Below are 18,073 nucleotides of genomic sequence, written 5' to 3' on the forward strand. Positions count from 1 at the left end.
TACTATCCTTGATCGGACCTACCCTCACTCTAGTCATTCTCATATTTCTCACATATGTGTAAAAGGCCTTGGGGTTTTCCTTGATCCTACCCGCCAAAGATTGTTCATGCCCTCTCTTAGCTCTCCTAATCCCTTTCTTCAGTTCCCTCCTGGCTATCTTGTATCCCTCCAGCGCCCTGTCTGGACCTTGTTTCCACAGCCTTACATAAGTCTCATTCTTCCTCTTAACAAGACATTCAACCTCTCGTCAACCATGGTTCCCTCACTCGACCATCTCTTCCCTGCCTGACAGGCACATACATATCAAGGACACGTAGTACCTGTTCCTTGAACAAGTTCCACATTTCACTTGTGTCCTTCCCTGACAGCCTATGTTCCAAACTTATGCACTTCAATTCTTGTCTGACAACATCGTATTTACCCTTCCCCCAATTGTAAACCTTGCCCTGTTGCACGCACCTATCCCTCTCCATTACTACAGTGAAAGTCGCAGAATTGTGGTCACTATCTCCAAAATGCTCCCCCACTAACAAATCTATCACTTGCCCTGGTTCTTTACCAAGTACCAAATCCAATATGCCCTCCCCTCTGGTCGGACAATCTACATACTGTGTTAGAAAAGCTTCCTGGACACACTGCACAAACACCACCCCATCCAAACTATTTGATCTAAAGAGTTTCCACTCAATGTTTGGGAAGTTGAAAGCCTACCCTGTGACTTCTGCACCTTTCCAAAATCTATTTCCCAATCTGTTCCTCCACATCTCTGCTACTATTGGGGGGCCTATAGAAAACTCCCAACAAGGTGACTGCTCCTTTCCTATTTCTGACTTCAACCCATACTGCCTCAGTAGGTAGATACTCCTCGAACTGCCTTTCTGCAGCTGTTATACTATCTCTAATTAACAATGCCACCCCCCCCCCTCACCTCTTTTACCACCCTCCCGAATCTTATTGAAACATCTATAACCAGGGACCTCCAACAACCATTTCTGCCCCTCTTCTATCCAAGTTTCCGTGATGGCCACCACATTGTAGTCTCAAGTACCGATCCATGCCTGAAGTTCACCCACCTTATTCCTGATGCTTCTTGCGTTGAAGTATACACACTTCAATCCATCTCCATGCCTGCAAGTACTCTCCTTTGTCAGTGTTCCCTTCCCCACTGCCTCACTACATGCTTTGGCATCCTGAATATCGGCTAATTTAGTTGCTGGACTACAAATCCGGTTCCCACTCCCCTGCCAAATTAGTTTAAACCCTCCCGAAGAGTACTAGAAAACCTCCCTCCCAGGATATTGGTGCCCCTCTGGTTCAGATGCAACCAGTCCTGCTTGTACAGGTCCCACCTTCCCCAGAATGCGCTCCAATTATCCAAATACCCGAAGCCCTCCCTCTTACACCATTCCTGCAGCCACGTGTTCAACTGCACTCTCTCCCTATTCCTAGCCTTGCTTTCACATGGCACCGGCAACAAACCAGAGATGACAACTCTGTCTGTCCTGGCTTTTAACTTCCAGCCTCACTCCCTAAACTTGTTTATTACCTCCACACCCCTTTTCCTACCTACGTTGTTGGTACCAATGTGCACCATGACTTCTGGCTGCTCCCCCTTAAGGATCCTGAAGACACGATCCGAGACATCCCTGGCCCTGGCACCCGGGAGGCAACATACCTTCCGGGAGTCTCGTTCGCGACCACAGAATCTCCTATCTATTCCCTTAACCATTGAATCTCCTGTTACTATTGCTTTTCCATTCTCCCCCCTTACCTTCTGAGCCCCAGAGTCAGACTCAGTGCCAGAGACCTGGCCGCTAGGGCCTTCCCCCGGTAGGTCATCCCCCCCAACAGCATCCAAAACGGTATACTTGTTTTGAAGGGGAACGGCCACGAGGGATCCCTGCACTGTCTGCCTGTTTGTTTTCTTTCCCCTGACTGTAACCCAGCTACTCTTGTCCTATACCTTGGGCGTGGTTACCTCTCTGTAACTCTTCTCTATAACCCCCACTGCCTCCCGGATGATCCGAAGTTCATCCAGCTCTAGTTCCCTAACACGGTCTCTAAGGAGCTGGAGTTGGGTGCACTTCCCACAGGTATAGTCAGCGGGGACACTGGTGGTATCCCTCACCACCCACATCCTACAGGAGGAGCATGCAACTGGCCTAGCCTCCATCCCCTCTTACCTTACAGAATATAGCTGCCCTGTGGACCAACTGGACCTACGCCCTCCGACTCTGCTCCCAGTCAGTTGCACTCTCTGTAAACGCCTGGCTCTTTTCTCGCTCTTTGCGGAAATGTAGGAAACAAAATGAAAGGAGCACCTTACTCCCTCCTCACCCAACTCCCTCAGTCACCAAACTCTCACTATAGCACTCAAATGCACCAAATTCAGCACTCAGTGAAAACAAAGTCTGCACTGTTGGTGGATCACTTTTATACTGTGAATCTAGCCTCTGAAAACTGGCCTAATCCAATGAACTAACGGTTAGTCCCGGATATGGAGAGATTTTCTGATTAGAAGAGGTTGAGTTGTTTGGGCCTGTACTCATTGGAGTTGAGGCGAATGAGAGGTGACCTTTTTGAGACATAAGCATTCTCAGGGGGGTTGACAGGGTAGATGCTGAGAGGATGTTTCCTCTTGTGGGAGAGTCCAGGACCAGAGGGCATAATCTCAAAGTAACGGGTCTCAAATTTAAGACAGACATGAGGCGACATTTCTTCTCTCAGAGCGCAGTGAATCTGTGGAATTCTTTAGCTGTGCAATCATTCTGTCTCTGGAGTTTAACCATAAAAAGGCAAAGGTGAAGGTGTGTTTACCCGGATGGGCCGCTTGGTGGCGCAGTGGCTCTTTCACTGAGGGGCCTTGAGTTCAGACACATCCCAGACAGGACTGGTGAGAAATATCTGTCTGGGAAAAGGGAGAAAACTGTGTAATCGGGGAAATGGAGCGGTGCCGATGGGCCTGAGAGAAAGGAGTTCAGACAAGTCTTATTTTCTTCATTTTTCATTCAATATTTATTAAAATTTCAGAGAAAATATTACAGAAAAGTTTATTTTGAAGTTGACGAAAGGAAACATAACGATTGAGGGTCACAGTGAGAACAGAACACATGCCCTCTGAGCTGCCAAATGTATGTACAACTGTAACAGGCACCAGAAAGAGAGAACAGGAGCTCAATATAAAGGGAAGGCCAAAGTTATGAGTAAGGAACGAGATAAATTACTTTACTTAGATATTGAGGGAAATTATTAGCTACAATTACATTACAGCCAAAATTATCTCGGACATTTCAAACTGGGAAACAGAAATACTGCCCATGATTGTCTCAGTTACAGATGCAGAATAATAAACTGAGAAGATTTTACTGTTCGAGTCACCAAGAGGAGATATTGCATTTGTGTCACACACAGATCATAATAAACAGCTGAGGAAAATCTACAGCGTCCGAACGTCAACCGATCACTTGATCTGTAAAAGAGAGAGAAAATGATGAAGCAGATGTTTATAATCTGGGACATTGATGTTAGAGTTTTCAATCAATCAAACATTTAGAGATTTTTGAAAGGGCTTCTGTCAGTTTGAAGTGTGAGTGGATTGAATCTTCTCACCTTCACCAGAGTGACTGCAGCGCTGTAGGAAATGCTCAGGAAGAACAGGGTGATGAATGTGGAAGCGGTTGTCCAGATGTTCCCGTTATCATCCTCATCGTCTTCAGTCCAGGTGTGGTCTGTGGTATCTATGAGGATAGAGCCAAATAAATATAATTAGATTGTTTATTAATCCACGATTTATTTTTATATTCTCGTTTCATTTTCTCCCGCTGCTAATTTATTCTTTAATATATTTGTCATTGCATATCTACTGTTGCGTTCATGACTCTCAGAAATTGATGTCTTTAACTTTTTTTTCTAATTAAGGGGCAATTTAGCATGGCCAATCCACCTACCCTGCACATCTTTGGGTTGTCGGGGTGAGACCCACAGGTCATGGGGAGAATGTGAAAACTCCACCGGGACAGAGACCCAGGATCGGGATGAACCCCAGGTCCATGGTGGCGTGAGGCAGCAGCGCTAACCACTATGCCACCGTGCCGCCATTGCCTGACGTTTGTGTTTGTTCCTTAGCTTTTGTGTCTGTGTCGATGCGAAGTTCCGTGTTTTGATTTACTCCTCTGTTGTGTGTCCAGATGTCTGTGTAGGTTCACTGTGTGTTCATCGTGTCAATGAGTATTGGTCTGTGTATTTGTGTGTCAGCGCTTGTGTGTGATTTTTTTTTCCATAGAATTTACAGTGCAGAAGGAGGCCATTCGGCCCATCGAGTCTGCACTGGCTCATGGAAAGAGCACCCTACCCAAGGTCAACACCTCCACCCTATCCCCATAACCCAGTAACCCCACCCAACACTAAGGGCAATTTTGGACACTAAGGGCAATTTATCATGGCCAATCCACCTAACCTGCACATCTTTGGACTGTGGGAGGAAACCGGAGCACCCGGAGGAAACCCACGCACACACTGGGAGGATGTGCAGACTCCGCACAGACAGTGGCCCAAACCGGAACTTTGTTTGTCTTCTTTCAATGTGTATATATGAGTGATATATTGTATGTATATGTGTTGAAATCTATGTTTATATATTATTGCCTGTGTTAATATGTGTTTATACTTTCCTGTCTAGCAATATATGTGTTAATGTGTCTTTTTGCGTTCAACATGCATGCCAGTGTCTTAATGTTTGTGCCTGGATAAATGCGTGTGTGTGTCTGTGTGTGTCAATGCGTGTATTTCATCACAGAATCATCATCATATAATCCCTACAGTGGAGAACGAGGCCATTCGGCCTATAGAGTCTGCAACGACCCTTCGAAAGAACACCCTACCGAGGTGCACGGTGCACGCCCTGCCCTATCCCCAGAACCTCGTAACACCACCTAACGTTTTGGGCGCGAAGGGGTGATAGAGCATGGCTAATCCCCCTAACCTGCACATCTTTGGACTGTGGGAGGAAACTGGAGCACGCGGAGCAAACACGGACACGGGAGAGTGTGGAAACTCAACACGGACAATCACCCGAGGCTGGAATTGAACCCGGGTTTGTGGCGCTGTGAGGCAGCAGTGCTATTTGTGCGTTGATGTTTGTTTATAACTATCTATTGCTGTGTATTGACACCTCCATGTGTATTCATGTGTGTTTGTATGAGCGTGTGTACGAATCTGTTAATATGTGACTACGTGTGCCCATTAGTGTGTTAATGTGGATTATTGTCTCTGTTTTAATGGAAATATTTCTGTCATTGTGAAATTGTGCGATTGTGGGCGGCACGGTAGCACAGTGGTTAGCACTGTTGCTACACAGCGCCAGAGTCCCAGGTTCGATTCCTGGCTTGGGTTACTGTCTGTGCGGAGTCTGCATGTTCTCCCTGTGTCCGTGTGGGTTTCGTCCGGGTGCTCCGGTTTCTTCCCACAGGTCCCGAAAGATGTGCTTGTGAGGTAATTTGGACATTCTGAATTCTCCCTCTGTGTACCCGAACAGGCGCCAAGAGTGTGGCGACTAGGGTTTTTTCACAGTAACTTCTTGCAGTGTTAACATAAGCCTACTTGTGACAATAAACATTATTTTTACTATTATGTATATATAGTTGCTTACAGTTGTGTTTCATATTCTTGTGTCAGTCTGCTTGTCTGGTTTTATATGTTTGTGTTTGCATATTTGTGTATCTGTGTGGACATGTGGATGTATGTGCATGTTTGTGCATGCCGGCTTGTGTGTGTGAATTTGTGTGTGTGTGTACACGAGTGTCTCTGTGTACATAAACGTGTGCTTTTTTGTGTTTATGTGCATGTTTGTAAATTTTTGTTTGTTTATGTGTATATGTATGCATGTGTTCCTATGTGTACATCTATGTATGTGTTTGTGTCTATGTGTGCTCATGTATATGGTTGTGGGTGGGTGTACGTGTGCCTGTATGTTTAGTGTTTGTGTCTTTATCTGTCTGTGTATTTGTATCAGCTGCCTGTAGCTTTGCCAGTTGTGGGTATTATTGGTACCGATGTAGAATATGTTGAACTTTCTGCTTATAAATGTGTTTTGTGTGAGTTGCAAGCTGACATCATTGACCGAATGCAAAAATACAAGGAGGTGCCTCAGGAGAGAACACTGAAAACCCAGGGAGAATTCAATCACCATCTGGATTTGGATTTTGGGAAATCAGTTGTTGCATATGGATAAGAGGAACAAGGGTGCTAAAAAAAATATGTTGCGTGAATAGATAGTTTAAGAACATCTTTAGCATGATGGGTTTTTAAAATCTTCAACCAGTAAGCTACAAGCCGTCTTGTAATGTCAGTAACTGAGTCCTTAGTGTAGAGACACATCCACTCCCAAATTCCCTGCTTGGGGAGTAGGTGGATAGTGATTTAATAGTCTCTCCCTCTCTGGCCAGCTGAACAAATTCTCTTTGGGTTCCCCCTGCTGAGGAGGTGGAGATACAGTGAGTTCACTCATCACCTTCCTCCTCTTTTGGTCGGGAAAGTGGAGGTAAAATGGGTTTATATTGCCCATCCCTCTCTGTTGGGGAAGTGGGCGGACAGTGCATTTATTTAGGCCCTCCCCCTTTCTTTGTTGGAAGCGGCTGTACAGTGAATCAACTAATGCCCCAGCTCCTTGGTGGGAAAGTGGGGGTACAGGGTTAATTAATGCTCCTCCCCCACTATTTGTTGGGGCGTGGTGATACACTGGATTAACTACTGCCCCCCATGCTTTGGTGTGGAAGTGAGGGGTATAGTGGGTTCACTAAGTCCCTTCCTCTTTGTTAGGGAGTTGGGGTGCAGGGCATTAGCTAACGTCCATTCCCCACTCTCTGTTGGAGAAGTGGGGATGCAGTGGATTAACTATAACCGCCCCCCCCCCCCGTCTTTGTTTTGGGAAGTGTGGTTGCAGTGGATTAATTTATGCCCCTTCCTCTCTCTTTTGAGGAAGTGGCAGGAGAGTGCATTAACTAATGCCCCTCCTCCTGTCTCTGTGGGGGAGGTGGGGGGACAGTGGATTACCTAGGGGCTCCTACTGATTTTGTAGGAGAGGTGGAGATATAATGGATTAAACATTTCCCTTTCCCCTCTCCTTGATGGGTGATTGTTGGTCCTTGTTTCTGTTTGATTCTCAATTTAGTTCCCAGTGGGTGTGATGCAGCAATTTTAAGCTGACATCAATTTTAAAGGGATGGGCAATGGGAGAAGCAGGAACACCGAGATCTAAATGTGATGTGTTTGTCTGTCTGAAATGGGAAAGTGTCCGATTTCTCCTCAGCGAGAAGAAAGTCAATGAATATATTTTGTGAATCCTGCAATGAATGAATTTTACTCTGTCTCCAACCCAGGGTGTATCTGAGCTGGGAGCTCTGGTTGTATCAGACCTGGGGCTGAGACCTGTAGAAATCAGGGTCTCATTGAACAGATCTAATATCAGCAAAGTGGAAGCTCCATTAATTAAGCGGCTGTACATTTAAATCACAATTGGAGGAAAAAAACCTTTTTAATTTTTTTATTTAGTTCGAAATGCAATTGATAGATTCTCATTGACATGAATTAACGGTGTCCATCAGAGCGAGGGAAATGTTCACAAAACTGGGTTTACCGCTGGATTTATCAACCGTTCTGTTGATGATCTTCAAGGGGATGGCTTCATGTCCCACCACACAGGAGTAAGAAGCACCGCTGGCCCACTCCTCCGCTGCAATGGATAACAGGCTGTACATGAAGAAGGAGTTATTGCCGTTCTCCGCCATCACCTCGGTGTTCTTGTAGTTCCCGGCATTCACCGGCTTGTCATTGACGGTCCACTTGACGAAGATCTCTCGGGGGGAGAAACCTCTCACTAAGCAGCTGAGGGAGACGAATCTCTGAGCGGAGACGTCTTCAGCCGAGGGCAGGAGGACAGAGACGGACGGTTCCCGCGGATTGGGATCTGCAGAAAATGTACAATAAATGTAAATAAAATGGGGAATTCCGGAGACAATGGAACCGCGGGTTAGATGTGAGAGAAATGTGTTTTGTGTTGGATTTTAAAGGTTTCCATTTTCCACTTTGGGATCTGTCCGGTTTCCGAGCTCGGAGCAGAGGTGGACACAAGCCTTTTCCCTGAGAATTTACATATTGGATTCGAAAGTTTCAGAATGTGGATAGCAGGGGAACGGACCATTCGGCCCAGCTGTTCTGTGCTGGTGTATAAACTCCACACCAGGCTCCTCCCACCTTACCCCAAGAGGATTGGGAAACTGCCAATGTAACACCCTTATTCAAAAGGGAAGGGAGACAAAAACAGGTAACGATAGGCCAGTGACCTTAACATCTGTCAGTGGGAAACGGTTCGAGTCCATTATAACGGATCCAATCGCTGAGCATTTAGAAATACTCAATATAATCAACAGAGTCAGCGCGGCCTCGTCAAGGGTAAATCATGCCTGACAAATTTATTGCCCTTATTTGAGGTGATAACGAGAAGGCGAGAGAGAGGGGGGCCAGTAGATGTAATATACATGAATTTCAAAACTGTGTTTAATAAATGAATGTTCTATTCCCACGTTTGCAGATGACAAAAAATAGGTAGAAAGGCAAGTGGTGAGGATCACAGAAAATACACAGAGGGACAGAGAATGTGAGGTTAGACACTTTGGTAGGAGGAAGTACATAACGGAATATTATTTAGATGGAGAAAGACTGGAGAAAGCTGAAGTAACGGGGGAATTGGGGGTCCTCGTGCAGAAACCACACAAAGAAAGTTCTGCAGGTAATATGGAGACAAATTGAATGTTGACATTCATTTCAAAGGGAATAGAATATAAACATGGGGAAGTCTGGCTAAAACTATACAAGGCATTGGTTAGACTGCACCTGGTATACTTTGAACAGTCTCGGCGCCCTTATCTAAGGAAGACAGATTGGTTTTGAAGGCAGTCCAGAGAAGGTTCACGAGGTTGATCCCGAGTATGGAGGGATTTTCTTATGAGCTGAGGTTAAGTAGGCTGGGCTGTACTTATTGGAGTTTAGAGGAATGAAGGCCACCTAATTGAGACATGAAAGATTCTCAGGGAGCTCCTTAGGATAGATGCTGAGGGGTTGTTTTCCCGTGTGGGAGCGTCTAGGACCAGCGTGCATGATCACAAAGTGAGGGTTCGCCCATTTCAGACAGAGATGAGGTGGAATTTCCTCTCTCAGAGAGTAGGGAAGCTGTGGAATTATTTAACCCGGGGGGCTGTAGATTCTGGGTTGTTCAGTATGTTCAAGGTTGAGGGAGACATACTTTAAATCTGTGAATGCGTCAAGAGATATGGGGATAAGTCGGGAAAGACGAGTTTAAGATTATCACATCAGATCAGTCATGACCTCACTGCAGGCTGGACCGGTGTTGATGGGCCCAATGGCCAACGTCTGTTCCTCAGTCTTGTGGTCTATGGTCTCGCTCCATCTAAACCCAATATCACTGTTGGGTTTCATTGTTAATTCATCTGCATATCAATTTCCCCCTTAAACTCTAAACGCCCAGAGTATTTAGTTAGTGGAATTACCAATCAGAATGGACCACAAATACCCTGAATGCTAAATACTGACCGCTGCACTGACACGAGAAATAGACACAATGACTCACTTATTGCTTCAGTCTCACCGCTCACCTATTTTTTTGTGGATTGAAATTCTTAAAGGAGTTGGCAGGTCCTGGTGGCTCGCCACACAGTCAAACACAGCCCCACTCAGCCAGGCTTGTGTGGAGATGTTTAATTTGCTGACCACACTCTCAGTATCTGCCCCAGGCTGGTCGGTAATCTCTGATTTCAGCGGCTTCTTCGCTTCACTCCAGGACACGTTGACTCCATAAGGAGCATTCGAAATGACGCAGGTTAAGGTTACAGTCGCCTCCAGTAAGACCTGTTCTATTGGTGGTGGCAGTATTGTTACTGAGGCATCAGTGCAAAGGGAAGGATCTGCGAATGAAAAACGTGGAAATCAACCCAAGTTTGATCTTCAGAATCAGGACAACAGGATTCAGCCTGAACTCTAAATGGGAATGAATCAGCTTCGAAACATCAACCTCTAAAGACCGCCTTTAATCTTCTATACGCAATGGAAAATCAGTTTGGTTTGTGAAAACTATTCTCATTGTGAAATACAGTCAGCCCCGATATCATTCTAACGAATCAGCATTTCAGCATTCCCAATACAAATATTCCATTCCTTATCTCAGGAACGAAGTACTGGAGGCTGATCCATAAATAGGTTGGATGAACTTTCCAACACTTTCCCCCGGAGCTGTTATCAGTTAAGTGTTTGAGACACCCACTGACTCTCAAATATAATCAGCCGTCTCAGGATAAAGCTGGTATCAAGTCCACCAGGGGCTGGTTTAGCACAGGGCTAAATCACTGGCTTTTAAAGCAGACCAAGGCAGGCCACCAGCGCGGGTCCAATTCCCATACCAGCCTCCCCGAACAGGCGCCGGAATGTGGCGACTAGGGGCTTTTCACAGTAACTTCATTTGAAGCCTACTTGTGACAATAAGCGATTTTCAATTCATTCATCCACCTCACTCACTAAATTACTTCAAATTATAGGGATAAATTTATTTCTATATTCATAAAATCGTGAATGATTAGCAACCCTCATGCAGCTCTTACATCAGAATGAAACACAAACGACATGGCAGTAAATTAGAAGTTGTTCTGTGCTTTACACTAACTTCAGTAAATTCCTGATTTGGATTAACATCAGAGTGCAGGATGATTTATTGTTTCCTCTGTTTGTGTCTCTTACCAGACGCAGTGATATTTTGACTTTGTGTGACCTCTTGATGAGTGACCTGGCAGGTATAGACCGCTTTGCTGAACCATTCCCCAGCGGAGACTGTCAGCCGACTGCTCGCCGAGAAGTTCCCGTTCACTTCACAGGGGGGCGAGGTGACAAATCCTGAACCCATGGCTTGTCCATTCTTCAGCCACTTCACCGTCATTGACTTTGGATGGAAATCGTTGATTGAACAGACCATGGTTGCAAATTTCTGTCTTGAGATTTCTTCATTGGAACTCACGGTGAGGAGAACATTTGGAGTGTTGACTCCACCTTCAAGAAACACAAGTTAGACATTTCTTGAAGAAGATGTAATCAATAAAATTACTAATTGTATTTTAACAGTTTCTCTGTGGTCACTATTTCTCGCAGGAATCAGAACTATGCAGAGAACCATAAATGTGTTATGACCAAAGATGTAAATAAAGTAATCAAAGCGTCTGTTTCTCACAGATTCCACAACACTTACATTTCATTCCAATGCTCTTGTCTGAGCCGCTGTGTCGAACCTCACAGCTGATTTCGCTGCATCCCCCCTCTGACTCGGTGATGGTTAACTGACTGCTCAGGGTGTAGGTTCCCTTCTTGTTTCTCACTGACGGGTATTTCTTAACTCCAGTGGTGATCAGCTGCCCATCTTTCTTCCAGGTAAGGCTGGTGATTTCTGGGGAGTAGTCCATCGCCAAACAGCCGAAGGTCACGGAGCCGTCACTGTTGTGTTGCTGACAGGAGACCAGGCTGTAGAGAGTGGGCGGAGACGGTGTCGCTGGGGGAGAATGGTCCATTCAACAAGTTAGACTCTGTTATTTGTGATTTATAAGTTAACAAGCACTTCAAAATGTGACCATGCGTTTATCCGAATATTTTCTCATTAAACGTTACATCCACATTTCAGCGTCTATCATTTGGGGATCACCATCTCTATGGCCCCTCAATAGAAACTCACATCTCTCTCTCCATCTCTATCACATGACAAAAAATAGCATTTTGATGCCACCTGAATGATGTAACTTTCATTGAATTGAATGAGAGGAGCAGAGGGTTTTCCCCATTATTTCAGCCATCATGTAAAATAAAATGTAAATGGCGCCATAATCACAGAGACTGCTCTCCTTTTCAGAGCTGACTTGTGGTGATTTGACCTGAGGGTCAGCACATCTCAGATGAGGGGCAAGTTTGAGAATGGTGGTCTTCATGAGAACCTCAGCCGATACAGCAATTGAACTCGCGCTGTTGGGGTCGCTTTCCATCACGAACCAGCCGCCCAGCTTACTGAGCTGTGTACGTCACAATCCAGCTCACTGAGCTGTGTACATCACAATTCAGCGAACTGAGCTGTGTACGTCACAATCCAGCTCACTGAGCTGTTTCCGTCACAATCCAGCTAACTGAGCTGTGTACGTCACAATCCAGCTAACTGAGCTGTGTACGTCACAATCCAGCTAGCTGAGCTGTGTACGTCACAATCCAGCTAATTGAGCTGTGTACGTCACAATCCAGCTAACTGAGCTGTGTACGTCACAGTCCAGCTATCTGAGCTGTGTACGTCACAATCCAGCTAACTGAGCTGTGTACGTCACAATCCAGCTAGCTGAGCTGTGTACGTCACAATCCAGCTAACTGAGCTGTGTACGTCACAATCCAGCTAACTGAGCTGTGTACATCACAATCCAGCTATCTGAGCTGTGTACGTCACAATCCAGCTCACTGAGCTGTGTACGTCACAATCCAGCTAGCAGAGCTGTGTACGTCACAATCCAGCTAACTGAGCTGTGTACATCACAATCCAGCTAGCTGAGCTGTGTACGTCACAATCCAGCTAATTGAGCTGTGTACGTCACAATCCAGCTAACTGAGCTGTGTACGTCACAATCCAGCTAACTGAGCTGTGTACGTCACAATCCAGCTAACTGAGCTGTGTACGTCACAATCCGGCTAACTGAGCTGTGTACATCTCAATGCAGCTAGCTGAGCTGTGGACATCAAAATCCAGTTAACTGATCTGTGTACGTTACAGTCCAGTGAGGGTGTGTGAATGAGGGTGTGTGTGTGAGGGTGTGTGAATGAGGGTGTGTGTGTGAGGGTGTGTGAATGAGGGTGTGTGAATGAGGGTATGTGAGTGAGGGTGTGTGTGAGGGTGTGTGAGTGTGGGTGTGTGAGTGAGGGTGTGTGAGTGAGGGTGTGTGAGTGTGGGTATGTGAGTGAGGGTGTGTGAGTGAGGGTGTGTGTGTGAGGGTGTGTGAGTGAGGGTGTGTGTGAGGGTGTGTGAGTGTGGGTGTGTGAGTGAGGGAGTGTGAGTGAGGGTATGTGAGTGAGGGTGTGTGAGTGAGGGTGTGTGTGTGAGGGTGTGTGAGTGAGGGTGTGTGTGTGAGGGTGTGTGTGAGGGTGTGTGGGTGTGTGAGTGAGGGTGTGTGAGTGAGGGTATGTGAGTGAGGGTGTGTGAGTGAGGGTGTGTGTGTGAGGGTGTGTGAATGAGGGTGTGTGTGTGAGGGTGTGTGAATGAGGGTGTGTGAGTGAGGGTGTGTGAGTGAAGGTGTGTGAGTGAGGGTGTGTGAGTGAGTGAGTGTGTGTGAGTGAGTGTGTTAGTGAGTGAGTGTGTGAGTGAGTGAGTGTGAGAGTGAGTGAGTGTGAGAGTGTGTGAGTGAGGGTGTGTGAGTGAGGGTGTGTGAGTGAGGGTATGTGAGTGAGGGTGTGTGAGTGAGGGTGTGTGTGTGAGGGTGTGTGAGTGAGGGTGTGTGTGTGAGGGTGTGTGTGAGGGTGTGTGGGTGTGTGAGTGAGGGTGTGTGAGTGAGGGTATGTGAGTGAGGGTGTGTGAGTGAGGGTGTGTGTGTGAGGGTGTGTGAATGAGGGTGTGTGTGTGAGGGTGTGTGAATGAGGGTGTGTGAGTGAGGGTGTGTGAGTGAAGGTGTGTGAGTGAGGGTGTGTGAGTGAGTGAGTGTGAGTGAGTGAGTGTGTGTGAGTGAGTGTGTTAGTGAGTGAGTGTGTGAGTGAGTGAGTGTGAGAGTGAGTGAGTGTGAGAGTGTGTGAGTGAGGGTGTGTGAGTGAGGGTGTGTGAGTGAGGGTGTGTGAGTGAGGGTGTGTGAGTGAGGGTGTGTGAGTGAGGGTGTGTGTGAGTGTGTGTGTGAGGGTGTGTGAGTGAGGGTGTGTGAGTGAGTGAGTGTGAGAGTGTGTGAGTGAGGGTGTGTAAGTGAGGGTGTGTGAGTGAGGGTGTGTGTGTGAGGGTGTGTGAGTGAGGGTGTGTGAGTGAGGGTGTGTGAGTGAGGGTGTGTGAGTGAGGGTGTGTGAGTGAGGGTGTGTGTGTGAGGGTGGGTGAGTGAGGGTGGGTGAGTGAGGGTGGGTGAGTGAGGGTGGGTGAGTGAGGGTGTGTGAGTGAGGGTGAGTGTGTGAGGGTGTGTGAGTGAGGGTGTGTGAGTGAGGGTGTGTGAGTGAGGGTGTGTGAGTGAGGGTGTCTGTGTGAGGGTGTGTGTGTGAGGGTGTGTGAGTGAGGGTGTGTGAGTGTGAGTGTGTGAGTGAGGGTGTGAGAGTGAGGGTGTGTGAGTGAGGGCGTGTGAGTGTGAGTGTGTGAGTGAGGGTGTGAGAGTGAGGGTGTGTGAGTGAGGGTGTGTGAGTGAGGGTGTGTGAGTGAGAGTGTGTGAGTGAGAGTGTGTGAGTGAGGGTGTGTGAGTGTGAGTGTGTGAGTGAGGGTGTGAGAGTGAGAGTGTGAGAGTGAGGGTGTGTGAGTGAGGGTGTGTGAGTGAGGGTGTGTGTGTGAGGGTGTGAGTGTGAGGGTGTGTGAGTGAGGGTGTGTGTGAGTGAGGTTGTGTGAGTGAGGGTGTGTGAGTGAGGGTGTGTGAGTGAGGGTGTGTGTTTGAGGGTGTGTGAGTGAGGGTGTGTGAGTCAGGGTGTGTGAGGGTGTGTGAGTGAGGTTGTGTGTTTGAGGGTGTGTGAGTGAGGGTGGGTGAGTGAGGGTGTGTGAGTGAGGGTGTGTGAGTGAGGGTGTGTGAGTGAGGGTGTGTGAGTGAGGGTGTGTGAGTGAGGGTGTGTGAGTGAGGGTGTGTGAGGGTGTGTGAGTGAAGGTGTGTGAGTGTGGGTGTGTGAGTGGGGGTGTGTGAGTGAGGGTGTGTGAGTGAGGGTGTGTGAGTGAGGGTGTGTGAGTGAGGGTGTGTGAGTGAGGGTGTGTGAGTGAGGGTGTGTGAGTGAGGGTGTGTGAGTGAGGGTGTGTGAGTGAGGGTGTGTGAGTGAGGGTGTGTGAGTGAGGGTGTGTGAGTGAGGGTGTATGAGTGAGGGTGAGTGAGTGAGGGTGAGTGAGTGAGGGTGAGTGAGTGAGGGTGTGTGAGTGAGGGTGTGTGAGTGAGGGTGTGTGAGTGAGGGTGTGTGAGCGAGGGTGTGTGTGTGAGGGTGTGTGTGTGAGGGTGTGTGAGTGAGGGTATGTGAGTGAGGGTGTGTGTGTGAGGGTGTGTGAGTGAGGGTGTGTGAGTGAGGGTGAGTGAGTGAGGGTGTGTGAGTCAGGGTGTGTGAGTGAGGGTGTGTTTGTGAGGGTGTGTGTGTGAGGGTGTGTGAGTGAGGGTGTGTGTGTGAGGGTGTGTGAGTGAGGGAGTGTGAGTGAGAGTGTGTGAGTGAGGGTGTGTGAGTGTGAGTGTGTGAGTGAGGGTGTGTGAGTGAGGGTATGTGAGTGAGGATGTGTGAGTGAGGGTGTGTGAGTGAGGGTGTGTGAGTGAGGATATGTGAGTGAGGGTGTGTGAGTCAGGGTGTGTGAGGGTGTGTGAGTGAGGGTGTGTGATGAGGGTGTGTGAGTTTGTGTGTGTGAGTTTGTGTGTGTGAGTGACGGTGTGTGTGAGTGAGGGTGTGTGAGTGAGGGTGTGTGAGTGAGGGTGTGTGAGTCAGGGTGTGTGAGTCAGGGTGTGTGAGGGTGTGTGAGTGAGGGTGTGTGTTTGAGGGTGTGTGAGTGAGGGTGTGTGAGTCAGGGTGTGTGAGGGTGTGTGAGTGAGGGTGTGTGATGAGGGTGTGTGATGAGGGTGTGTGAGTGAAGGTGTGTGAGTGTGGGTGTGTGAGTGAGGGTGTGTGAGTGAGGGTGTGTGAGTGAGGGTGTGTGAGTGAGGGTATGTGAGTGAGGGTGTGTGAGTGAGGGTGTGTGAGTGAGGGTGTGTGAGTGAGGGTGTGTGAGTGAGGGTGTGTGAGTGAGGGTGTGTGTTTGAGGGTGTGTGAGTGAGGGTCGGTGAGTGAGTGTATGTGAGTGAGGGTGTGTGAATAAGGTTGTGTGTGAGTGAGGTTGTGTGAGTGAGTGAGGTTGTGTGAGTGAGTGAGTGAGGGTGTGTGAGTGAGTGAGGGTGTGTGAGTGAGTGAGGGTGTGTGAGTGAGGGTGTGTGAATGAGGGTTTGTGTGTGAGGGTGTGAGTGAGGGCATGTGAGTGTGGGTGTATGAGGGTGTGTGAGTGAGGGTGTGTGAGTGAGGGTGTGTGAATTAGGGTGTGTGTGTGAGGGTGTGTGAGTGAGGTTGTGTGAGTGAGGGTGAGTGAGTGAAGGTGTGTGAGTGAGGGTGTGTGAGTGAGGGTGTATGAGTGAGGGCGAATGAATGTGGGTGCGTGAGTGAGAGCTGTGAGTGTGTGTGTGTGAGTGTGTGTGTGTGAGTGAGGGTGTGTGAGTGAGGGTGTGTGAGTGAGGGTGTGTGAGTGAGGGTGTGTGAGTGAGGGTGTGTGAGTGAGGGTGTGTGAGTGAGTTTGTGTGTGTGAGTGAGGGTGTGTGAGTGAGGGTGTGTGAGTGAGGGTGTGTGAGTGAGTTTGTGTGTGTGAGTTTGTGTGCGTGAGTGAGGGTGTGTGAGTGAGGGTGTGTGAGTGAGGGTGTGTGAGTGAGGGTGTGTGAGTGAGTTTGTGTGTGTGAGTTTGTGTGCGTGAGTGAGGGTGTGTGAGTGAGGGTGTGTGAGTGAGGGTGTGTGAGTGAGGGTGTGTGAGTGAGGGTGTGTGAGGGTGTGTGAGTGAGGGTGTGTGAGTGAGGGTATGTGAGTGAGGGTGTGTGAGTGAGGGTGTGTGAGTGAGGGTGTGTGAGTGAGGGTGTGTGTGTGAGGGTGTGTGTGTGAGGGTGTGTGAGTGAGGGTGTGTGTGCGAGGGTGTGTGAGAGAGGGTGTGTGAGTGAGGGTGTGTGAGAGTGAGGGTGTGTGAGTGAGGGTGTGTGAGAGTGAGGTTGTGTGAGAGGGTGTGTGAGTGTAGTGTGAGACGGTGTGTGTGTGAATGTGTGTGTGAGAGGGTGGGTTAGTGAGGGTGTATGACTGAGGGTGTGTGTGACTGAGGGTGTATGAGTGAGGGTGCGTGTGTGAGGGTGTGTGAGTGAGGGTGTGTGAGTGAGGGTGTGAGAGTGAGGGTGTGTGAGTGAGGGTGTGTGAGTGAGGGCGTGTGAGTGAGGGCGTGTGAGTGAGGGCGTGTGAGTGAGGGCGTGTGAGTGAGGGCGTGTGAGTGAGGGTGTATGAGGGTGTGTGTGAGAGGGTGTATGAGTGAGGGTGTGAGTGAGGGCGTGTGAGAGAGGTTGTGTGAGTCTGTGTGTGAGAGCGCGTGTGAGAGGGTGTGTGAGTGAGGTTGTGTGAGAGGGTATGTGAGCGAGGGTGTGTGAGTGGGGGAGTGAGACGGTGTGTGTGAATGTGTGTGTGAAAGTGCGGGTTAGTGAGGGTTTATGAGGATGTGTGTGACTGCAGGTGTATGAGTGAGGGTGTGTGTGAGGGTGTGTGTGTGAGGGTGTGTGTGTGAGGGTGTGTGTGAATGAGGGTGTGTGAATGAGGGTGTGTGAGGCTGTGTGAGTGAGGGTGTGTGAGTGAGGGTGTGTGAGTGAGGGTGTGTGTGTGAGGGTGTGTGAGTGAGGGTGTATGATTGAGGGTGTGTGAGTGAGGGTGTGTGAGTGAGGGTGTGTGAGTGAGGGTGTGTGAGTGAGGGTGTGTGAGTGAGGGTGTGGGAGTGAGGGTGTGTGATTGAGAGTGTGTGAGTGAGGGTGTGAGTGAGGGTGTGTTTGTGAGGGTGTGTGAGTGTGTGTGAGTGAGGGTTTGAGTGAGGGTGTATATGTAAGGGTGTGTGAGTGAGGGCGTGTGAGTGATGGTGTGTGAATGAGGGTGTAAGTGAGGGTGTGTGAGTGAGGTTGTGTGAGTGAGGGTATGAGAGTGATGGTGTGTGAGTGACTGTGTGTGTGAGAGAGTGTGTGAGTGAGGGTTTGTGAGTGAGGGTGTGTGAGTGAGACTTTGAGTGAGGGTGAATGAATGTGGGTGGTTGAGTGAGTGAGAT

At 48.3% G+C, this 18,073-nt stretch overlaps 1 gene segment (V, D, J or C); it reads right to left on the reverse strand.

Moving 5' to 3' along the window:
- Positions 1 to 7,512: 7,512 nt before the first annotated feature.
- The window catches only part of LOC140418383 (Ig heavy chain C region-like), a 28,633-nt gene continuing 18,072 nt past the window's right edge, over positions 7,513 to 18,073 (reverse strand). The window contains 4 exon segments of the C gene segment in view: positions 7,513 to 7,963; positions 9,669 to 9,977; positions 10,804 to 11,109; positions 11,306 to 11,602. Of these exon segments, the coding sequence occupies positions 7,572 to 7,963; positions 9,669 to 9,977; positions 10,804 to 11,109; positions 11,306 to 11,602 (1,304 nt within the window).

The sequence above is a fragment of the Scyliorhinus torazame genome, chromosome 5 (assembly GCF_047496885.1).
Source record: "Scyliorhinus torazame isolate Kashiwa2021f chromosome 5, sScyTor2.1, whole genome shotgun sequence".
Taxonomy (NCBI): domain Eukaryota; kingdom Metazoa; phylum Chordata; class Chondrichthyes; order Carcharhiniformes; family Scyliorhinidae; genus Scyliorhinus; species Scyliorhinus torazame.